The following is a 24682-nucleotide window of genomic DNA, read 5'->3' as shown; positions in this document are numbered from 1 at the left end:
AAAAAACAACAACAAAAAACAAACAAAAACTTTAATCTGGTGACTTTGCCCCAAAATAACACTGAAAAATCATTTTTGGAAGTTTTCTGCTGTTGTTTCCAAAATTGGTGGCTGTCTGTAGCAGTTTGTAGCTCCTACTTTATATATATGTCATCTAGAGCTGCATTTAACTGGATTTAAAAGCCATAGCAAATACACATATACAACTACACATAATGTAATGCTTCATGTAACTGAACATTTGTGACCAGGGAAACATTTGTGTCATAATCAACCACAATCTTCACATTATAGGCATAACAATGGCATGGTTTCATTTTTAGGCTGTATGTGTTTAGTTTGTCTAATATCCACATTTATATTTAGAAACTACACTGCAGTTAACTGACAGATGGGCTTTATATATAAAAATAAATATATGATTTCTTGTAATGATGCTATGTGCTACAGTCTTTATAAAATAACCGACATGAATGGAATCAAGCCATTTAGATGCAATAATAACATGACGATTTAGAGGCAGTGTTCTTTTTAAGGCAGTGTAAAACTGCATTATATGAGTTCAGTTGGTCCTTTACAGCTATTTCAGCTGCTAAAAACAGCTGCATTGGTTGTAATCTAGGGCTCAGAGAAGGTAATTCAAGACTTTGTTCCAGGGATAATTTCTTTATGACTATCTGATCCATATAAAAGCAGCTGTATATAAACTGGACGATACAGCTTTAACAAGTCAATCAGGTTTTGGCATGACAGGAGATTGGCTTTTATGGAGGAACGGTAGATTACTGTTCAGGACTCTTAAAATCTTCAAACTTCTGTTTTGAGCCCATAATGGTGGTTACAATTAGCTTTTAGGCTTCTGAAAATATACTTGTAATAACTACAAGTGAGTATGTAAAGGAAAATACCTTTCACAAAGCATCCCGAGGATCGTCATGATTTTTGACACACTTGGATTTTATAATTTAACATAATATTGCCATTTTTCCCTTGAATGCATAAAAAGGTCAAATATTACACACAAAGTCAAAATACTGTGGATCAAACATAATACAATTCAAGATCTATCAGTTTTCAAACATTCTTGGAACAAGCTCTTTTATTTTACAGAACATTTGGACACCAACCTCTCGTTAACAGCCTTGATAAAAATATTGTGCATCGAAATATCAACACATTAAACGTCAACACATCAAAGCGGCGACATGGAGGAAGCGTGGTTTATGTCCGATTATTTCCCCGCATGTCCATCTGGCAGCAAAACTTTAAAGGCAATAAATTAGTGACTCAAGTCTTAAATATAGTTGTAAATATTGTTCTGAGAACATTGAGAGATGACAGTTTGACTCACATTACAACATTTGCCCACAAGGCTTTTTCCTGTGTTGGTGAAATCCTTTTGTCACCACAGCGAAAGGGAACTTTGATGAACCTTCTGCAGAAGTCAAATTTTTCCTGAAAACCTTCAAATGCTCAACATTCTAGAAATGACTGAAAGAAAAAAAAATGACAGTCAGATTTTCATAATGCATTTAGGAGAACAAAACAGAAAATTAAATGTAGAAAAGTAGTTTTCCCTAAAATTTTCTTTCAGACAGCTTAGCAATTTAATAATCACACAGATCTGGGCATTTTGGTCATCACCACCTTAGAACCAGCTAATTTTTCTACCTGTTGACAAACTCATAGCTTATGGTGCAAAACGGAGCGCATTAGATACGGGCTGTTGCCATGGATGTATTGTAAGAACCAGATATCTGACCTGTTCTGCACATGTGCATTAGTGTTACTCCTGCTGTGCCACCAGTATGTTACCAGTCTGCAAGTAGAATTTACATTTGTATGATGTTATGTGCATAAAAACAGGTTTTCTAGGCTCTGGGAAAGCTTGAAGAATATTAAATATTCACATTTTAAAAATTCATAACACAAGTTATACGTCACCTTTTACGTCTTTGGGGAAAATGCTTTCCAGGGTTGTTGTTTTTTTGTTGCAGTAACACAAGTGGCCACTGGGAGAAATTCCAAAGACTGTATATAAAAGATGAACGTAGCGACTGTGACATCATGTAATGGTTTGTGGACTAACGTTTTGAAGGCTTGAGTTTGGCATTTGGTGAACTCAAGAAACAAGTGAGCTGCTGCTCTGACTGAGAACTGAAGGACACTGATAGCAGATCTTGCTTTATTACCTATTCTCCTCTAAATGGGACCATAATTTACCAAACGAACATGGTGCTGTATTGAAGGAAGCTTGAAACTAGCCATTGAGACCATTAACTCATGAGGATTTTTTTTTTTTTTTACTGAGGTAACTAATCAAATGAGAAGTAGGGTCATTTTCTCATAGATGTCTATACAATCAAACTCCATTTTGCAGCCAGAGGAGTCGTCTCCTGCTGGCTGTTGGGGAAAAAAATGCAAGTTTAAACCAGTTCCAGATTGGCTTCATTTGTCAGATTACGTCTGTCTTTTCATATACAGTCTGTGGTCAGAGCAAGGCTGAGTGGTGGCGGCGTATCTCTCCTAACACATCCATGGCTGTCACACAGCAAAAGTCATAGTAAACACTAAAGAGCTGAAGCTCCAGAACGTAAACACACACAGTCCTGCCATTTGTCCTGTTGGTATAAAGGCCTCTATGAAGATAATTGCTGTGATTTCATTCATGTGTTGTACCAGCTTTGCAAATGTTTCATTAGGGTTACTTTCGCTTAAACTGTGAGTGGGAGTGTTTTGTTCTTTGACACATATCCCGGTTTGTCTCCATCAGACATGTAGTGGGATTCCACAACAAGGTTAAATATAAATGGAGGTAAACAAAATTAACAGCTGTAAACAAACGATTCATCCTCCTGAATAGCATCTATCAAGTTTTCTCTGCCAGTCCGGGTTCGGTGGGATCCCTCTTTTCTGCCAGCACTGTTTAAAACTCTTCACCGCTGCAGGTCGTCTTTCAACCACAGCACAGCTTCCGATTGTTTCACACTGCAGCTTCCCTGTGAGCTACAGAACAGTGACCATTTGATATGGGGATAAAACACGAGTGAAAAGTCTTTAAATCCCTCTCCACCCAGTTGCAGTTGTAATAAATCCTCCAGAAATCTTCCATAAAGTCTTGCAGGCCCTCGGTTCTTTATGGCACAAAAGAAACTAACATATGTAAGAAGGTATAAACAGTGCTATTTGATTTCTTTTTCTGTGATTCGGAGAACACATCCAGAGATGAGTCACAGCCATCCAGCATATCCAGGTTTGACTCCAGCTGAGGGAAGGTGACCACTTCTGTTTCCCTTCCTGTTGCTCAGCATCAGTTGTTATGGCAACAGGAGTAGAAATATGAGTCTTTCTTCTGGCCCAAGTCGACACCTGTTTCCTCCGCTGCAACAAAGAAAGCAACATGAAACCTTTGCATGTAAAATCTTGAATGTGGCAGCTTTGAGATCAGTTTCAGGACATTTACATGTTACTTTAAACACTTTGGTTTCTACAAATTTTAAACAAACCAGATAAAACGTGTTACTTTGTGAGCTTTACAGGTTTTTATAGACATTAGTTACCCCTGAACAGAGCCAGGCTTTTCAATCTTTGTGCTAAACTAAGCTTCGTATTTAGGATGAGGATGGTTTTGATCTTCTAATCCAACTTTCTGCAACAAAATGAATAAGCATATTTCCCCAAATGTCTAAATATTTCTTTACATTTCTAGTTCTGAACTATTATTGGTCAGAGTAGCTTCTACCACATCTGCGAAATCTCCCCTGTGGCGTTCCTCAGGGATTGATGTTAGGACCACTGCTATTTTTGTGTATGAACTGCTTCCAGTTACCACATATTTAGACAACATTTTTAATTTGTTGTCTAATTTACCAATATGAGACAAACGACATTGTGCGGAGACTCCCTTCAGGGGTTATCCCAAAATAACCAAAATAATCCCTAAAATAACTGCAAATCATCGTAAGTTTTCAATTCAAACAATAGAATGAAAAAACACTACAGACTGGCTAGCTTATGTACTGACTTCCACTTCTTCCATCTCTCTAATGCATCGTCTGCTGTTTACCATGTTTACCAGTTAAAGGAGATAATGGGGATATGACGCAATTGTTAAGCAACCAAAATCAAACGCATCGCTGGGATAGATATAACAAAAAAATCTAACAACAACCTTGTCATTTTTAGACTTCTAATGTATAATACAACCCAAATCCTATCACGTCTTTTCAATCTTGACACACGATTGCCTCTGAATGTTAACAGTTCAGCCAGAATCCAAAATTCTGTTACTTTTTCCACATGTGTGTGTGAATGGAAACTTCAAACAAACCCAAACCTGTTGGCTTGTCAACCAGTGTCTGAAATTTTGGCTTCAAACTTTATGTAGGTTTTTGGAACATACAGCAAAAATAACTCCCATTTTACATAGTGACTGGCCAACTCTACACGTCTTTCTCTGACTTTTTATTTTTAATTCTCCGCACAACTACTCCTGTCTGACTATTGATGCCATCATCTATAAACCCCTTTTGCTTCCTGACATGTTTGGACTAAACATAAGACCTTGTTTCAGCCATCACTTTTTCAGTTCACTGAGCTTTTCTCTGAAATAGTTTATGTTGTCATCACCATCGTGTAGAGAACTCTGTCTTGACGTCCTGACCCGTGAACACAAGGCTCGTACAACCAAACGCAGAACGGTATGTGAATGACATTCACCTGTCATATACTGGAAGGCAGTGCTGTTGTAATCCTCTGCAACTTTCTGGAACAGCTCATCTGGAAGGCAGAGGAAGAATGAGGCCTGTCAGTTTCCATCAGTTCAAAAACAGGTCCATTCACATTTGTAATACCTGATTTACAACATGCAGCAACTGATTTCAACCTAGCAGTCTGATGAGAGGCTCCAAAAGCTGCCTCCATTATGCAGCTGCTCTTTTACTATTACACCACCATTTTGCTTTATCAAAGACACCACGCTAGTTCTCATGTAAAATCCAAATAGCCTTTATCCAACACTAAACAACTTAGTGTGTACTTGAGTGTCACACTGTTAGAGCTGCAGAGAGTAATCAACTGTGAAAGAAAATTGGAAAAAAAAATCTCTGTTTCCAGCTTCTTAAAAGCGAAAATTTCATGTTATTCTTTGTCAGCAAGTAACTAAATATGTTTTGGTGTTTACTATCATCCAATACAACAATCCATTTGAATGCAGCATCTTGAGTTGTAAGAAATCACCTCTCTTTCCACATCAGTTGTTTGTTAGCTGTAGCTCTTAATACTGTATTGCACAGAACATTTTAGAACACGGACATTATAGATCAGGATGTGTCAGGTTTGGGTCAGGATGTACAACATCCCTCGTTTGCTTTGTAACATCTTAAGAGAAAAAACGTGTAAATATAAAAAGAATTTGATGAAGCTGGACGCTAAAAGACACATTTATTATATTTAGGTTGCAGGTGAAATGCAGTCCAGTGTTAATTTTGTCTTTTCTGATATGTGAAGCTTGAAGCAGGTTACAGCAGGGTCACCCTCAGGCTGGCAGTGGTTTGACGTAAGCTGTTCGCTGCTCGCTGCTCGCTGCTGTGCCTCTGGTTAGTTTCTCCGTTAATCGTGTTGCTGTATCTCTTTGGGTTGGATTGTACTTTAACAAGGTACTTGCTCAACTCCCTGGGGACCTGGTCAAACTTAGTTTAAACCTGTGGACACCTACCAAATTGAGACAATTAAATAAGCCAGGTCTAGAGTGTTGGAGTTTGTTTACTTTAGTTGTGTGTATTTGTTTGCTTGTTCTGGAGTTACCTCTGTTCCAGTCCTTTTTTTGGTTTTATTATTTTCCTTAGCGACACCCACAGACCTTTTTTTCCATTCTAGTTTGCTGGGTTTTTTTCTAACATCTCAAAGTAAATAATTACAAATATACTGAACTATTACTTGCTCTTCTTTTCTGCATGTCCAGTGAATTTCTTGAGGAACTTACTGTACCTGCCATGTTGTGTTTGTGACTGTATTCTATTCCTCCGGCATGTTTCTGTGCTGTGATCAGAGTGTTAAATGAAGTCTGCAGAGGATCGAAGGGGGAACTCACCCACATTATTTCCTGTTTTACTGGAAGTCTCGAAATGCTGCGCACCGATCTCTGTGAATACAGGTCAGAACAGTTAGGTTAGATATCAGTCAGGCAACTTATGTAAGAGGAGTTTTCTCTGTTGCAACTCCTGCTAATCACTCAGAAACACTGGAAGAGGTCAAAAATTTCTTAACATCCTCTAGTCACATCCAGAGTGTTTACGAGCATTTTCGTAAACCTTTTTCCCCAGTTTCAGAAATGATCATGCAAATGGAAATTTTGTTTTTTCTCAAACTGGTTTCACATGTGCAAATGTGCATGAGAAAGACTATAGAATAAAGGATCCCAGCAGGATTGAAGCAAAGCTTATTGCTGGATTACATAAAGAAAGCGTGATTAAGCTAAATAAAACTCGAAATTTTTCCACACTTGAAGACAGTATGTAAAGCTCAAAAACAAACACACACACAATGAGAAAAAAAGAGACTGATTTACAGCTTCGGGAGCTATTTCTGACTGACACTTTGAGCTGGTCTTCAGCCGCCTTCGTCAGACATTAAACACAGATGGTGGTGTGACGGTCAAACAGAGCGAAGCAACAAACCGGCTGCACCCATCCCCCTAAAATAACACTGGAAATGTCTGACCAACTGCTTACTCACGCACACAAAAAAGCCAAAGCTGACTGGCTGAAAATTTATCGGCAGCTAAAATTGTAATGTATTCCTGTGTGACATTTAGTTTAACATGTCTGAGTTTTAGAGAGTTGTGATTGTGAAAATGTCTGTTTCGGTATTAAGGGAAATTGTTTACCTTTTCTGAAATCAATGATAAAAGAAGTCATTCGTTGGCATAGAAATAAAAAAAAAAATCCAAAGAAAGGAAGCTAGTATCACTACACTGTTTTCTTACAGATTCTATTAAAAAAAAACAAGCACAGATACAAATATGATACCAAAATAATCAACTGTCAACACACCTCCGACCAGGACTCCTTGTCAGCTCACTATTAAGAGAAAATATTAGCATGGAATCTTTTCTGCATGTTTACAGCAGCTTAATAAAAGCGAGACTGGAACTTACCTTCAGCAAAGTCCTGAGCATCGTGGTAGTCGATCTGGCGCAGGCTCCGGTCTCCTTCAACCAGGTCGTTCTTCGTGCCACACAGGTAGATCTTACAGTGCTGCAGGACACAATGCAAACATCTTTGAGCTCTTGCAGTTTCCTCTGTATGCAACATCTGTGCAGTCATAAAACAGCCATACGTGGGGATGCACATAATACACAGCTGCAGAATCTACAGACTGTGTTAAAACAGAAATTAAACAGAACATCAATCTGTCTTAAATGTCAAACACATTTTAAATCAGTTGACATACTGGTCTCCACAGCCTGCAGTTCAGCCGAAAAGTCCTTGAATTTTTTGTTGCGTGGTCGTTTGTCACAACTGAGTTAATAAAGATTTTGAGGTGGCACCAACATACCAGAATTTTTTTTTATTTAGCATTTTTTATAGAATCTGTGAGAGTATATGGTCGTTTTTGGCAATTGTTTAAATTAGACGTAGAATAAAGTGGTTTTGATGATATATCACGAATATAAGCTTAAATTTAGTCACGTTTTCAGCACGAGTAGTTCAGGGCATGTCGGAAAGCTGAAAACCGTTAGTACAGTTTGCAGCTGTGATAAATGGTATAATTTTGGCTTTTGTTCAAGATAACATGGGATTCAAGGGGTTAAATCTAAATTTTGTCCTTTTTAGGCTGCATTTTATTCATGCAAAATTACGACTGCTTGTGTTCACACAACATTTAATATCTAAAAAATGTTGCTTCTTTGTTTTAGAGAAACATTTTTATATTTTTTTCAATAAGGTATCAAAATCACAGTGACTGCATGCACAGACTAGCAAACAATACAACAAAACCTAATGTGGCCACACACTTTCATTGCTCCTTTTATTAATTACAGCTTTGTGAGCGAGTAAAAAGCTATATTATGATGGTTATTAAGCACAAACACAGGTATGCAACTGTTTTACATTGAGCTTGAGCACAGAAAAACTCTCCTACCTCCTCGCAGTTCTGCAGCTCTTTCACCCAGAACCGAGCTCGCTGGAAGCTGCTGCTGTCAGTCAGATCTGAAAGCCAAAAATTACAAAAACCACCACGTTTAGCCTCCAGAAGCAGACCGACTCTGTGTGTCAAGGCTTTTCAGTATTCCACCTTCTCCTCAGGATGTACAGTGCAGGTGTGCAATATTAAAAACAGACAGTAGAAATAATGGGAACAATCTTTAGCAAACATGGTTAAGAAGACAAACAGGTCAGGAGCTTGAACACAGAGGTGAAATACAATCTACAGAAAGATGGAAGTTAAAGAAGAGCAAAGGCAGCCGATGTTAAATAAAACATGACAGCAGTGTGAGTAATCCCCCGGAAAATGCCATCACCTAAGTTCCCCAAAATGAAACAAAGACAGAGAACCGTTCAGAAAATGCTCCGTCTGTTTGAAAATCCATTTGTTGTAATCAGGTCCCCATGAAAAACATTTTATTTGCTTATTCCTTTATGAACCCTCTCTACTGTCGTACATTTCAGCTGCTCTCATCATTTTTCTCATCCTGTCTGGGGTCAAAGTCTTCGTCTCATCCTCACGCTGGTCTTATCTGGGCTGGTTCACGTTAAGAGGGACTGTCCTTGTTTCACATCAAGCTTAGAGGAGCAGCTCTGAGGTATTGTGAGACCTTGGACGTGTAATTCTCCCAAAGTGATGAGATCAGTGAATGAATGGACTGCTTTGTTTTACAAACCCTCAGATGAGCTCAAGATTGCCTGTACTGACATCACCATCGTGTTACAAATGTGACAGACATTTTGATCATGTGTCTATTACTTAAAGCTATACTTTTTACACAGTTTCAATGACAGCAAGTTGTTTACGGTGTTAGAAAGTTGGCTGGAGACATGTATAAGTGCTGTGTACTGGATGGAAGTTTATCACACCAGTTCATCCTTGGTGCCTCACTAGAAGGTAACTGGACTTCTTTTTGATTCTTTAAGATATTTCTCTTCTTGTAAAAGAAGCTGATGGGGCCACACACATATCTGTTTAGGGCCACTTGTGGGTCATTACTCAATGGTTCGTCAACTTCAAGTGTAAATGGTGGTAACTCTGCCTTGGGAGGGATGTCAGGACTGAACTAGGTAATTAGCTGAGGTACTAGGAGTCTTTCAGGTTACCGTCTGGCAACTAAAGAAGTAATCCCTGTACTAAAAGTATTCCTGATGAGGAAATGCTGCTTTAGGCTACAAAGGAAGTCCAGAGGCAACTTTGGGTTGTTGGTTTCTCTGTTTAAATTTGTAAGGTCTATACCTTACTTTGTTAAGCGCTGTGTGATAATGTGTTATAAACTGTGCTATTCAAATCAAATTGAATTGAATTGAATTGAATTGAAAGAGCTTTGGAAAGTTGTCACAAATCTTAAATGACCCACAGCTGCAGCAGATTTGTTTTAAAATAAAGCACAGTAGACTGTCCTGACTTTACACTAAAGCTGGATTTATAATTAAACATGGTTGTTTATCATTAATTGTTCATTCATTGTTTGGTCTATAAAGCAGCAGAAAAGAGTGATACATCATTTCCCAAAGCATTACGCCTTCAAATGTCTTGTTCTGTCCAACCAAAAGTGAAAATCCCAAAGATAGTTTACAGAGATTTTAAACAGAGAACAGCGAATGATTAGTTGTTGCAGCTCTTTGGATCTGATTTGCATTGTAACTTGCTAATCTCTCCACCAGCTTGTTTCAGGCTTTAATTTTCATCTCCACTGTAACTGTGTTTACATTCTTTTGTTGACTTTGTTATAGACGGCACTGATAGGACGGTGCGCTTGTCTCATTTCCAGTTTGGATCTGGGTCCAAATTGTGTTTACATTCTTTTCACGTGTATACTGAGGTCCGATAGCAGCGAGCAGCAGCTTGCAGTGCAGGTTATTTGGAAGTGTGTTACAGAAATAGAGGCAGACTTTCTTCACATTACTTCATCAAGACTTCACGGAACAATTTCTAGCAGCATCAAAAACAAAAGCCGTCTGAGTTGACCAATCGCACTTGTTGTTGTTGTTGTTGTTGTTGTAGACATGTACTCAGCGGCCTAGTGTTGCGTAATAAAAGGCTCTTTAGGTTGCGAGCTGCAGATGGGAAGCAGCATCTGACCAGGAGATGCCGACAAATCGATACACACTGCGGGGAATGTGCAATCTGACAAATGACAGATAAGATGTGCTTTTCAGGGGAATTGTACAGATCTCATGATTAAATAAATAACAGTGCCATTTAAGCTTTTCTACTCCACATGAAATAAGCAAAGTAAGTGTTTGGCTGTAACAAAAGACCAATGACACTCGTTAGACTCAAAGCATCTTGGAGCTGTAACTTATTTTGTAAACAGAAGACAGCATGGCAGGTTAATAATAGCAGCAAGCGGACCTGAAAGGAGCCACGAAACACCACCTCTGGCCAGAACTTTAACAAAAATCAGTGCAAACAGAGAGATTTAGCCTTGAGTTGAAAGGACAAGCTTGATCTATGGATGGCGACACGACCCCAAAAGATCGTCATCTGATTTTCTGGCCAGATCGCCACCTCTGATAAACTTTAAAGAGGATGTGCACCAACTACAGCAGCAGCATTCAACCTGACTGAGAGCAAACACAATAACACTCTGCACTCTTCAGCTTAAGATAAGTCAACCGTAACTACAAGCCAAAACCAAGACTCCTTTTAGCTCTCTAACAAGTTGACAGTCTCTACCATATAAAATGAAACAGCTCGGATGACCTTCAGGGACACAGAGTTCACAGCACAGACTGCAACCTTGTGCATTCAGTTCTTTATGTTCTATATGTGGTGGATGTTTAGTTTAGAAAAGCACCCAGCTGTTGTCACCCATATATTAAAACAGCTTACCGTAGCAGACTATAGCAGCTCGAGCTCCTCTGTAGTAGATTCTGCTCATGGCTTCGTAACGCTCTGATCCGGCCGTGTCCTGAATGAGAGAAGAAAAAAAAAAACTGAGATCAGTCTAAATGGAGACATAACGTGGAACAGAAGCACCTGCATTATGTTAAACTGTGTAAACTTGGCTCCTGTCTGTTCATCCAATGGCATCTGAGCACGTCGGCTTCGAGTCTGAATGAGCATCCCGGTACCGTTGGCATAAAATATCTAACAATCTGTCTAGGTCAGACCTTGAAACATTTCCGTGTCAATTTCAACACTTGACAAATCTGAACCGCGTGCCGTCGCATTACTGCAGAGGCAAGCACAAGTGACATACTAAGAGCTGTGTAAAGTGATTTGGTTCTTCCACAATTTGGCAACAACATTGGTCAAAAAAACGTCAGAGTCCAGGACGCAATTATTATTCACTCATTCACGACAATTTCACTTCTATTACAAGCTGAAAAGTCCATAAAAATACAACTTAACCGCAATGAGACAGAATAATTTGGATTTTAGGACTCAACGATAATAATAAATGTAATCCAGGGTTTGACAAAACATTAACACAAGCTGATATTTAGATTGTTGCTCCCAGCTGTTCGTCTTTTCTCTGAGTTTAATAAATACCTGCACCATCAGACAACAGCAGGATCCATATGAGCGTCTTCAAAGAGAAAGAGGTGTTTGCACGATCATTAAACACTAAAATGTATAAATGATCCCCTATATGGAGACAGGATCAGACAGGACGTCACATTGTGTTCTTTTCTTCACCTCAGACAGGTTTGCATTGTATGTCACTTGATGTACTGTCCAATATTATGAGCATTACAAATATTGCATAACAGAAAAGTGACCTACATCTGAATGACAGAATGCCGTCACTGTAACAGATTGATGAAGCAGCAGTGTTACGGGTCTGAAAAGGGCTTCAGATCTGACTTTACAATGGTACACAGTCAACATTCCTACAACCCCCAATGCAGGCTTTAAATGCTGTGTAATCCCCAGCATGAAAAGCTCCAACGGCCACTTTCCCCTCAGAACTATCACACGCTGTGATTCCACAACTCAAATTCACAATGATTGTTTATTTTCTCACATTTCTTCTCATTCCACGCCTATTCCAGACACAGATATAGAGAAGTAGAGCACATAACAATGACTGAGCACTCAACACTCTATCTATACCATAATTATTTATATCCTCACGCTGTTGTCTTTCCTACACAGGTTCCACATTTATACAATGAGATCATCTATTAGCGTCTAACTCTGGCAGACCTCCAAACCAGCATTTCTCTGAATAATTGAAGAAAATTCTGTTGTGTCTGCAGGACTATTACACTGAGTTCTCTGTGGCATCCTAACAGTAGACTGATGTGACTTTTAAAAATAATGCAAAGATACATAAATATTGGATAAATGCTAAGGAGCTTAGTCTTTCCCGACATGTAAATTAGTTCAGTTAAGTGGTATAGTAATACACTTCAGTATATTCCAGATATTACTGTGCTGCTAATTTCCTGATTTATTTTCGATTTTGGAGCAGTGAGCTTGAAGACCTTCCTGCACACGTGTACTACAGGTGTCCTCTAACTCACCCATATTCCCAGCGTGATCACCTTCTCTCCCACTTGGATTGGTTTGGCTACAAAAGCAGCACCGATAGTCTGTCAGGAAGAGAAAACGAGAGGAGTTAAACATTAGACACTTATGGATGGAAATGCTCCTGTGGGCTCAGCGTGCTCTCAGTCTGAACGCTCACAGACCACAGTATAAATGGACACTAATGGGAGCTTGGATAAAACCACGTTGGACTGGATATCTTTGTTAAAATCAGCTGTTGACATGATGCATGCAGTTAAGTTGTTTTCTTTTACATTTTCAGTAAAAAGGGTGTGAGATGTTAGTGACCTAGCCCAAAATGCATTTCATTTTTTAACTTGAAATTTTAAAATCACAGGCATAAAACCCATATATATGTGAAAAACACTTTCATACATGACCTCCAGATAATCTAAAGCCACAACTTCTTATTTTTTGGTTTCAGCGACAGTGAACGTTTAGTGTCTTATCCCAGACGTGCATTCCGCAAAACTTGCTGGTTGAATAATCCTGAAGAAACGCTCTCTCATCTTGCCTGTACTACTGTGTATGTACAGCAAAATGACAATAAACTTGATTTGATTTGATTTATTGTATGTCACTAAGTCAAGTATTTGATATCTGACAAGAATTCTGAAAGTGTGTTTTAACTTTCTCATTGTGGATTGTTTTAAGTGGCCTGATTGATATTTCTAACAACATAAACTGTGTAAAAGGTCAAGCAGTCTGAACATTTTACGCAACAGTTCAGTTTCTAAAGATTATCATGGTGTCTTCGTAAACAGGACACAAGACAGACGTGTGAGAATCCATGTTAAAATTCATCCTCAAATGCTTGTTTAATGCAGTATCTACTTAAAGAAACTGACAAAAACATTACTGCAACCCGAGATTCAATCAGAGGTTTTATGCTTTTGGATGATTACATACTTGAGCCTCTATTAGCACAACCTCCCTGAAGGCTAAATACAAAAACAATGCCTTTCATTGCAGGCAGGGAGGGAATCAGCATCGTGGAAATTGAAGGGAAGCAGCTGACACTCACGTTCTGGTACGGGCCGACCAGGAAGCGGTGATGAACGTATCTCTCCACCAGGCTGGTCTTCCCAACGCTCTCCTTTCCCAGCATCACCACTTTGGCGTCCACGCGCATCGCACTCATAGTGACTGGAAAAGCCCAGGAAGAGACGGCAGCACAGCAAGCAGGAGGGGGGGAGGTGATTTACAAGGCAGGATGCTGAGTGGTGGAAACACAGGACACACAACAGATGAGTTATAACCATCCTACATGAGAAACTGAACTAAATACTAAACTCGAACCTTTTTACTTCCTCTTAATATCTAAAATTCTTCTCGATGTGTCCATTAATGCAACAGACGCTTCGTAAGCGAGCTGCAATGATAAATTGAATTAGATGTCAACTATTCAATTTATTACCAACTATTCTGACAGTTAATAAAACATTTTGATAAGTTTCTTAAGGGAAAAAAATGGCAAAATCCAGCTCCTTAAATTTGAATATTTCCTCGTGTTTTTTGCTCCTCTATGGGAGTATGTTGAATATGTTTGGGTTGTGGACAGAACAAGGCATTTGAGGATATTGTTATGAGCTATAGGAAACAATAATCAGCACTGTTCACCATTTCCTGACATTTTTTACACCAGATGATCAAGAAGATAATCAGCAGATGGACAATGAAAATAATCGCCACCTACAGTCCTTGAATACAGTTTATCTTACACACTTAACTACAGACACATAATGGTACATTTTTGCACACTTAATATAGTTTCCTTCTTTATTTGGTCTGTGATGGTGAGACAATACAGTATTTAAGGCAGCCACTAATTATATAGTTTTAAAAACTTAAATGTAAGTAAAAAATTTTTTAAAAATATAAATAAAAATGCCTGTAATTCCTCACTCAAGTGACGCAGTTACATGGTTCTTTTTATTACATTATCAGTCGAAACAAAAATATATTTAGGTAGTTTTAAAAATAGAAAATAGAAATTCTCACATTAAAAAAGCTGGAACCAGATTATGTTTTCCAATTTTCCGGATGGAAAAAAAAAGTCACTTACAGCAGTATTAATAGCATTACACTATGTCACTACTGAAACACACGTTAACCTGTTTAACTGTTTCAGTATTAACCAGGAGGTAAACAACGACTAGCTGCAGCTACTTCATAATACTTTTAGGCTTCTAAGTGAAACCACACTGTAATAAATGAGTCATAACATTCCATAAAACCAGTCCAGAACAAGTACAGTACAACATCCAGAATATTCCCTTTAAAAACACACAATTATGACAAGAGCAGGTGTTTGTACTTGGTATTGACAATGACCTGATAAAATAAAAGAGCCACTGATCAGCTTAATCGGGCCAGTTTGGGGGGTTTACCACCATTGTTCAAGGGTTAACTAACTACTATTTAACTACTAAGCAACAAGCACTAGCTTTCACTATATAATCTAAAACTGCACTGGATTTTAAAAAAATGTTTTAATGAAAACAAAAAGTTAAAAAGGGTATTTTTAATCCTGCTTGAGCTCTCCAAAACTTTGACACTTTTTAAGAGGGAGCTTGTATTTTAGTTTTATTGTTGTGCCTGCAGATTGGTGTGTTTTCTCCCAATAAAGAAACAAAATTAGGTTTACTTAAATGACATGAGGCTAGAAATCGTTCCGTTAGCTCTCCGGGACCAACATGACACAGCCAAAAGCAGCAGCAGTCCGGTACAAATAGTCCTAACTGGGGTTGGGGAGCTCAGTTAGCTTAGCTGCCTCCAGCTTCGCTCACAAACACTGAAAACTCACCGAGTAACTTGCTTGACTCAACAAATCGCTCTTCTCCGAGCAGCAGACAAACCGGGACCGACACCCGCCTACCGAAGCTGCTGTGAGGCGGACACGGTAACCGGCAGCTCGCTTGTCATCTCCGGACTGTGAAGGCAGCAGCTAGCTCCGTTAACGTTGCTGCCAATGTTGCGCAACGACCGAAATTACATGCGAGTCGTCAGTTAGAAACGAAGACCGACTGGCATCGTCTCCGGTACACGGGAGGTCTGTCCTCTGAGAGCTGGTCCGGTTTTACTGCCGGGGGATCGGCCGGCCGGACGCCGAGCAGTGCAACGTTTCTGTGGGGAGAACCCTCCAGCTGAGCTTTGTTTGTTTGGGTGGAACCGAAGAGTCGCAGGAGCTGTTTCCAGCAGGAGGAGGGGACTGAATTACATGAGGCAATCACCGGATGTTGGGAACCGGATATTTTTTTCCTCACTATGTTGGATAAAGTTCATGTCATCCGAGACATTACTTCATCACAGCTCAACTCAGGACACGTCAACTATTAATACAATAAATAATCAACTTAAAGCAAAATAAACAAAAGTATTTAGTAAAAAAAAAAATGTAATCAATACAAAACCACAAACAGCAGGCCTTCAATAGCAAAACACCAAAGAGACACAGAACAACCATAAAGAAACTAAAAATTACCAAAAGCAGCCACGAAATAACAGCAAATATATACAACACAACCAAAAAAAACAGTATTAAAATAACCACAAACTACTCAAAACAACCACAAAGAGAATCAACGTGTCAAAAAACACACAAAACAGCTGCAGAGACACAAAAATTACCAAAAATGTACTTGAAATGACCACAGGGTGCTTTTGTTGTTGTTTGCGACCATTTTGTGTCTCTCTGTAGTTATTTTATGTCACTATTTTGTGTTTGACTTGTGTGACTGGGGTCACTTTGTAGTCACATTCTGTCTCTGTGTGGTAATATGTCATGATTTTGTGGATGTTTCCAGTCTCTGCAGTTAATTTATATCACTTTGTGGTCCCTTTGTGCCTCTTTGGGGTTCTTATTTTTGTCACTTTGTTGTTGTTTGTGACTATTATTTGTCTCTTTGTGGTTATTTTGTGTGTGCCTGTGGTTTTTCATCGCTTTGTTAACATTTTGACCATCTGTAGTTTTTGTTGTTACTTTGTGGCTAGTTGTGTTTGTTTGTTTTTGTTTGTTTTGTCATTTTGTGTTAATCCTTATGTCACTTCCTGGTTATTTTGTGTTGACTTTGTATGTGTTTTTTTTGTTTGTTTGTTTGATTTAATCACTTTGGGGTTACTTTGTGTGGATCGGTGGCCATTGTTGTCAGTCTGTGATCATTGATTAGACCAGTGTCAGTGACTAAGGGCTTTTGATTGGATCACCTAAAGAGACTTTCATCAATGACAGTTCATTTTGTGCGCTTGCTACTGTGATAAAACACTTTCCCTTGTGGGTCATTAAAGTTTATCTAAGTCTACCAGAGTTCAAACAAGAACAATGTAGGCTGGAGTTCACCGCATTAGTTAGGTGTGACTATTTCACTGGCAACTGAGTCAAGTGCTGAAATGATTGATTAGTCAACCAACAAAATCAATACACAAATTTGACAGGCACTTAACTTGTTTTACTATTTAGATTTGATATTTGTATCAAATAATCCAGTTAAAACAACAAACAAATTAATCATGTGTCACGTCACTAAACGCATCACGCAGTTCTAAGAAGCTGATTGGTCCAAACGGAACCCGGTAGTGACGCTGACCGCTGGTTGGCCGAGTACTCCTGAACGCTACCAATCTCATCCAACACACTCACACACGGGTTAGAGAGACCAACATGGCTGAAGCGGAGGGAAGCGAGTTAACTTCAGGAGGGATCTTTCAGGAGATCTTCACGTCCCCGCTCAACCTGACGCTGCTCAGCCTCTGCCTCTTCCTGCTCTACAAGATCTTCCGCGGCGACAAACCGCCGGAGCTCAGCGAGGCGGAGAAGCCGCTGCCCAAGCTGAAGAAGAGGGACTTCACCCTGGCGGAGCTGAAGCCCTACGATGGACTACAGGATCCGCGGATCCTCATGGCCGTTAACGGCAAAGTGTTCGACGTGACCCGGGGGAAGAAGTTCTACGGACCAGGTAACGTTACCGGAGCCGGCGGTTTTGACGGACGGTTCGGTTCTGCTGCTCCCGCTGCGAACACAGCGTCCAAACAGCCAGAAACAAGTCACCGTTAGTTTGGAGTGAAGCGACTAACAGCAGTTCACTGACATTACGAGCTGAAGTGAGTAGTTTGTGGCTCCGGTCCTGCTCAGTCCGGTGGACGCGGCCGCCACACCCCCTTCAGTCTCCTCAGATCCCGTTTCATAACAGAGGGGCTGCGGTAGCCTTGGAGCCAGAGATCGTCTCTGGAGAAGTGCAGCTCTCCGGGAAAATAACTCGACCGCCGCCATGTTTTCACACCACAAAGTGTCTCAGTCACTGTGGAGGCTCTAAAGATCGCAGTCATTGATTTTAAAATAGTTTATTTTCACATTAAAGTGTCGACTCACCGTTAATAGTGACGTTAAAAACTTACCTAATAAGTAAAACAAAAAAATCTATACATATATATATAATTATTGTTGTTGTGATACTACAATAGTATATGCAAAACAAACTAACCCTGACTGAAATCTATATAAATCGAAGTTCAAGTGTTACATTATTATTGCTTACACACATTTATCGGATTAACTGAAATATTAAGGCTAAGACCCTACAAGATTGGACACAATATATTGCAAACAAATATGACTTAGTCTATATGAAGTAGAACCTATAATGTTATATATTATTCAATTTAATCTGATTATTTTAATGTTAAGGTTAAAATCCTAGAATGTTACACTTATACATTTACAAAACTAACTTAAATATCAAGGTTATGACCCGACAATATTATATGCGATATAATGCAAATAATGTGTTTGGAGTAATGTATTATCAGTTGTGTATATACATTTTAAATATTGGATTTAAGACACAAAAAGCTACCTTATTACCTTAAATATTACTATAATATTTTAATCCATAAAATACAAGTATACCTAACTAATAACTAACTTTAAAACTACAGTCAATACCCCACTTACATTTTTATTTAAATTTTTTTGCAAAAAAGACTTTAATCTTAACATCTTCTCAAAAGCGACTATTTAATTTTTCTAGTTTTGTGTGACGTTCATCTCAATTCATTCTTTTTTTGTCAACTGGTCAGACAAAACAAGACATGTAAATGTGTTATTTTAATCTGTTAATTTACAGATTTAAAAACAACAATAACTGTACAACAGATGGCTGCAATTTGAACTAATGCATTTTAGTTTTTAAAAATAGATTTTGTCACAGCTTCTCCCCGAGACCTGAACCATAAGATCCAAAATACCGCTCCTTAGTGGTGTGCTATTTTGTGATGAATCAAGCTGGGGCTGCTGCCTGATTTGTATTTTAGCCTATTGTGTAAAATAAGCAGTTATTTTTATTATAGATTGATAAAGATTATTCTTCAATTTGTCAATTGAGGCCAAGGTGTTGTCCTGAAATGTGTTTGTGTTTTGGTGCTCATTGGTCCAAAAATGGAAGAAATGTGATTCATTTCACGGTTTATTTTTGCTTCCATTTAGCATTTTTGCTGTAAAAGTGATTCAAACTAGTATTTATTTATAAAAAAGATTAAATTTAAATTGATCAGTTAATCATTGCACCATTGCAACTCTTGGGGTATTTTTTTTACCAAATAAGGTTGCAATTGACAATTATTTCAGGTGTCAGTTATCACAATGATTCTTGATTGATCCTTTAATCTGTGAAACTGTCCGATCTGAGCGGCTGGAACATCAGATGTTTGACTTTTTTGTCTGGAAAATTGTTGCAAGTTAATTTTCTGTCGATTAATTGTTGCAGCAAAAATTGTGCCCTAAAGAAAAATCCCACCGATTAACTCAGTTTAAAAACAACATTAAATGATGTCCCTTGTCCAGAAGTAAACTATGTTTTCTGTTGCCGTCGCCTTGTCTTTATGTGATCCTGTAATAGCCCAAAATAACCGGCACAGTTGTCTAGAAACTCTTTTGCAAGTGTTGATCCTGTTGTCGGCAAAGTCACATCAGGTCATTGTGTGTAAAAACACAGGCCAAGTGCTTTTCAGGACACTGAAATGAAAGGTCAAATAAAACTCAGACGCACATGAGTGGATACAAGTAAACTAATAACAGTATGAACACAGTCAGGCTGGAAATTAGTGATACTTTCTGATTCCAACAACTGTGCTGGAGAAGTCCTGACCTGCAGCTCTGAGGATTTTCAGTTTCTCTAAAGTAGGAATCTTCTCTGCGAAGCTTCACATTGACTTTTCCGTCATCTGGAAACGGAAACAGAGTTGGACCTCTGTGTTTTTATCTTATCTCAGAGTGTAACCTCTGTTGCGTGTAACCTCTGCCCAACATGATAGCTCCCTGACATGCAAACATTCCCAGTGCACTGTGCACCCAGCCCTCAAGCCTAAAATACTCCGTTTTGTTTCAGCTGGAGCTGATCTTAACTTTTGTCCACCTCAGGCGGCTGCTCAGGCTTTCAGGTTAGACTCAGAGCGTTGGCACGTTGGCAACACTCGGGCCTGTTAAATGTGTAACTTCCTGAATGTTACGGCCTATTGTCTGAAAGTGTTGGGTGTGGATGCTACAGCTTAGTTTTGATGCAGATATAAAATGCCACAGTAATGACTTTTCATGAAAGAACTTTACCATTAACATAAGAAAAAGAAATGGCCTATAGGTTTTAATCAGACACAAGCAGCTGTGCAAGAAGTTTAAATAAAAAAATTGAAATCAGGACACATCTTATCCAAAAAAAAGAGTAAAATATTGTTTCTGTGCTGACTGTCATTTTGCAGGTTAAAACAATTATCAGTAAATTCAAAACAAATGAATACAATAATTACTAATTATATCCTGAAAATAGTCACCCTTTACTTACATCATATATTTTTTATACTAAAAAGAGAGATTTCATTTCTATTTATCAGTGTTGGAAACAGTCGATTATCGGAGGCAGTTCATAATCTTTTTTGTTGGTCAGAAGAGTGAATAAATGTTATTTCCACCCACATAATTAGAGAAATGTCTGAGGAAAATAAATAATATAGTTCGTCATAATTTAACAAATCCATTAAAAAGCCACGACTTGGTCTGTTGGCTTCTACTAAAGATGTAAATCTTTGCTAACGCCTCACAAATACATGCTTTGACTTTGTAAATTGACTCTGTTCTTTCCTGAAACAGCTTTTAGATAACTTCACTACAACAGGAGGAAATAAAGCCTTTGTTGGGGACTATTTTCAGCTGCGGATTGATACACATTTGGGTGTTCTGGTTAGTGTTTCCAGCAGCAGGACAGTGTGTTGGGGTTTGGCTCAAAGTAAACTGTGACTCAGGGATGTGTTTGAATCATTTTTGGACCACGATAAAACTCTAACCATCATTAAACCGAGGAGAAGAGCTTCGATGCCACTCACCAGCTACTTACTATGCAGTCCTGAGATCTCTATTTAGATCACCTTTACTCCAGATCACACCTTGTTTTAGGGTCTCTAGCTACTCAGACAATGACTGGGTGTCGACACTCTATTAGCATCTCAGCCAACTGTTGCTACGCTAATGGTTAGCTTGATGACTAAATGGGGGCAAAGTTAGCTTGACATGACTAACATGTTGAACTCTTTCATCACTGATCCCAGCAGCACGACTCTGATAGTCAGCATCTGTAAATGTTGCGTTACAGCCACCTGCTGGAAAACGATGGCTTTTCTCTACATTTGTGAATTTTGTGAGACAAACAGAGTGTCAGACTGGTCCCAAAGGGATCCACAAACATCCATCCATCTATTATCTATACACCGCTTAATCCTCACTAGGGTCGTGGGGGGCTGGAGTCTATCCCAGCTGACTTAGGGTGAAGGCAGGGGACACCCTGGACAGGTCACCAGTCTGGATCCACAAACATCATTCACAAATATATTTCAGTTGAAAAATGCAAAGCTAATATGCACATTTTGATTATTGAATTATAAATTAGATGTACAAATACAAATTGCTCAAAACTTAGACATGAATAATGTGACATTTGATAAGTGTTGTTCTTCCTGCATTAGTGGATTTTGTGTAAACAGCACAGAAGCAATGCACACAAATAAGTGGAGATTCTAAGATATATTTCCATTGCAGCATGCCAAGTTAACATTTGTTATATGAGTTACAATTAGACTTAGATGCAACTCACTCTGCATTTATCCGTGGATTGTTTCTTATTAGCTACAGAAGCTTATGAGACTCCACACAACTAAAGATGAGGTGAAACCTCTCCAAGTGACTCTAACAAATCCAATTACCTTTAGATAAATGGAGCTCTGAGATGGAGATGAATCAGATCATTGTTGGTTTTGGTGAATATCATAAATTCACTGTTTGCATCCACCTCATCATGTGTCTTCACTGTCTTGCAGAGGGACCGTATGGAGTGTTTGCAGGCAGAGATGCATCCAGAGGTTTGGCTACCTTCTGTCTGGAGAAAGATGCCCTGAAAGACGAACACGACGACCTGTCAGACCTGAACGCTATGCAGCAGGAGAGTCTGTCTGAGTGGGAGACTCAGTTCACCTGTGAGTGCAGATATGTGACCAAAGTTTTAAAAAAAACAAAAAAATCATGTTTATTCGTTGTGTCATTTTTAAAACTGATATGTAGCGGAAACATCCAGTTAAAAACACAAAATGTATGAACTCAAGCATGTTACTTGTTTAATTTACCTGTGCCTCCTATTAGTAGTGAGTGTTACTGGTTAGAATTATGTCTAAATGTGAGCAGTTTTTTGAGATTTTTCAAACTCAACAATCAATTGATCCCATTAAAGTGACCATAAACACTATTTTCTGCTCCATTTCCAACAACTTAGTCCTTAACAAACACCAAATTTACCCTAAAAAAAGTGGGAGAGCTGCAGAACATATAAAAAGACTTCACTGTTTCCACTCGACTGAGGCCTTCTGTGATTAACTTCCTTTTATCCTCCGTTCCAGTTAAGTACGATTACATCGGCAAGCTGCTGAAGCCAGGAGAGGAGCCCACCGAGTACACCGACGATGAGGAAACAAAGGACAAGAAGGCGGACTAGAAAAGTAACTCAAAAGGGGGAAAAAAAAAAAAGAGAAATGCCTTAATGTTTGTAATTTGATTCCTGTTGCCTCCTTTTAGGACCATTCAGAGAAAACACTTTTGGACCAATCCTGGATTTTCTACGTCGACTGAATTCCGTTTATCTCAATTTATCCTCACTGAAGGCATTAACAGCTGAATAACTGTGTTCTGATGTAGAGCTGTGTAGTTTGTTAGAGTTTATAGTAGTTGTTGTAAACCAGCCTGGGCCCTTTGCTGCATTCCCTCCCCTCCTTGTCTCTCTGCTGTTGTTTTTTTGGTAATTAAACCTGAAAAAAAAAAATCATCTTTCAGGAATAATATTGATCCTTGGACCAGTTCCAGCCTTTTTTAAAGCCTCTGCTGGATGGTGATGAACCGCACTTTTATTGCAGGTTTCATGTAAGGATGTCAGGAATCAGTTTTCATATTAAATTCATAAAAATACATTGATGGTCTGCAGCTAGAGAGCAAGTTTAAAGGAAAATCACAGTATGTTTGAATGCTTTTCTCACAGTTGTTTAAAACATCTTCTGGATTACAAGCCTCCTGAAACTTCACAAATGTGCTTCCCTCTAAAAAGCTCCAATCTACCAATCATTTGCTTTTAACAAGATTGTTTAAGCTTTTCAAAATAAAAGCTTTAAGTGGCTCGTATACAAAGAAAGGAGGACCCACAATCAGAATTATCCTTTAAGAGGAGAGTGAATGCAGCCAAGTGGGCCGAACATTGATGAACCGAAGTGAATATTTTTAGACATTAAAGATAAACACAGCTACAGATCTGCTTTAACTCCTTCTTTGTGCTGAATCACATTTCATTTTCATCAAACAGCCAAGTGGATCATTACTTGATTTCGGAATGTGCAAGAAATGTTTGCTGCCTTTTCTTTTGTCAGCTCCTCAAACTATAACAGGACGACAATGCACGGATGTTTGTGACGTTCCCTCACATTGGTTTATGCAAGTTTTCACAGGTTTTAATCTGCTTTGACTGTAATATTCACCGTGACAATCTAGCTGTTGCATCCAGCAGCATATTTGCTTTGTTTTCTCAACCTGCAGAGGTTGTCTGTTTCTCAGCGGTTTGTGTAATCTCATTAAAAGTCAGTCAACAAAGCAGTTCAGTCGTCTGTAAAGCAAATTTTTAAAGCATTCTTTGGTTTCAGCTTCTCAAAATATACAGATTTGCTGCTTTTCTTTGCAATTTCTTTCAGGTTTTGGACTGTAGGTCAGACAAAACAAGTAAGGTGCAATGATTCTGTGAAAAAAAACAAACAGAAAAAATGCTAAAACACGAAGCCCTCGTTCGCACACTCTTGTGTTTCTAATGTTGATCACTGTAGTTTATCACATGGTGCAGAGCAAAGTGTTGAAGACATGGCTTCATCTTTAAACACTAGTGAGGCCAAATGCTGCCAGTTAACTGCTGTTTTAAATAAGAAAACACAAGAAGTCGTATTTAATTATTTCCCCCTTTCAGCTGATCATTTGTTTACATTCTTGTTAACACTAATCGATGGCAAAGAGGCCAAAGAGGCTCAGTGGACCCTTCAACAGCAAGTCAACGGTTAAATTCTGGTTCTGTTTGAAGCCATTTTCCAACTTTGTCCACCACATTTTTTCAGCATAAATGCTAAATGTTATGCTATTCTTCCTGATTATGTCAGTCACTTCCTGCAGAAATAAGCAGTTAATTTATAATCCAGAAGTTAAAATGGAAGAAGATGGTGTTTTTCTGACTGTAGAAAAATATGCTCTGCTAATATTTTTCATTCTTTGCCACCATCATCTGTGTAACTTTCCATATAAACAGATTCAGCGAGGGAACATTTTCAGTATGCATGTACATAATACTCATAATACTGTCATACTGTTGTAATCCTCAAATGATATTTTGATTAAATAAAAAGTACAACAAAACAA

At 38.7% G+C, this 24682-nt stretch overlaps 2 protein-coding genes across 3 annotated transcripts; one reads left to right on the top strand and one right to left on the bottom strand.

The window, feature by feature from the left end:
* Positions 1–24682, top strand: LOC103371758 (membrane-associated progesterone receptor component 1). Of its 2 annotated transcripts, XM_008301190.1 has the most exons (4): positions 1–14; positions 17361–17666; positions 22069–22224; positions 22642–24682. In XM_008301190.1, the coding sequence occupies exons 2-4, from the start codon at positions 17372–17374 to the stop codon at positions 22734–22736; spliced, it is 546 nt and encodes a 181-aa protein (XP_008299412.1). In that variant the 5' UTR covers positions 1–14; positions 17361–17371; the 3' UTR covers positions 22737–24682. The 2 variants fall into 2 exon arrangements, with proteins under 2 accessions (XP_008299412.1, XP_008299411.1); XM_008301189.1 differs by lacking the exon at positions 1–14 and having other exon boundaries at positions 17199–17666.
* rab24 (RAB24, member RAS oncogene family) lies at positions 3219–16015 on the bottom strand. Its single transcript, XM_008301188.1, has 9 exons — positions 15518–16015; positions 13736–13927; positions 12687–12755; positions 11047–11125; positions 8146–8213; positions 7157–7256; positions 6092–6142; positions 4720–4779; positions 3219–3381 (listed from the first exon to the last, which is right to left on the bottom strand). Exons 2-9 carry the CDS (start codon positions 13850–13852, stop codon positions 3311–3313), a joined length of 615 nt encoding a protein of 204 aa, XP_008299410.1. The 5' UTR covers positions 13853–13927; positions 15518–16015; the 3' UTR covers positions 3219–3310.

This window comes from Stegastes partitus, unplaced genomic scaffold (genome assembly GCF_000690725.1).
Source record: "Stegastes partitus isolate 25-593 unplaced genomic scaffold, Stegastes_partitus-1.0.2 Scaffold1640, whole genome shotgun sequence".
Classification (NCBI taxonomy): Eukaryota; Metazoa; Chordata; class Actinopteri; family Pomacentridae; genus Stegastes; species Stegastes partitus.
Note: the sequence above shows the minus strand (reverse complement) of the source record. Positions and strands in the feature narration are given on the sequence as shown.

Excerpts from the sequence above, each read along its gene's own strand:
- rab24 (XM_008301188.1), bottom strand. The coding sequence starts at position 13,852 with ATGAGTGCGATGCGCGTGGACGCCAAAGTGGTGATGCTGGGAAAGGAG. Across the intron at positions 11,126-12,686 it reads TGATCACGCTGGGAATATGG|GACACGGCCGGATCAGAGCG; the intron begins GTGAGTTAGAGG and ends TCTCTCATTCAG. Across the intron at positions 8,214-11,046 it reads AGCTGCTATAGTCTGCTACG|ATCTGACTGACAGCAGCAGC; the intron begins GTAAGCTGTTTT and ends TTTGGCTTTCAG.
- LOC103371758 (XM_008301190.1), top strand. The coding sequence starts at position 17,372 with ATGGCTGAAGCGGAGGGAAGCGAGTTAACTTCAGGAGGGATCTTTCAG. Across the intron at positions 17,667-22,068 it reads GAAGAAGTTCTACGGACCAG|AGGGACCGTATGGAGTGTTT; the intron begins GTAACGTTACCG and ends ACTGTCTTGCAG. Across the intron at positions 22,225-22,641 it reads GTGGGAGACTCAGTTCACCT|TTAAGTACGATTACATCGGC; the intron begins GTGAGTGCAGAT and ends CCTCCGTTCCAG.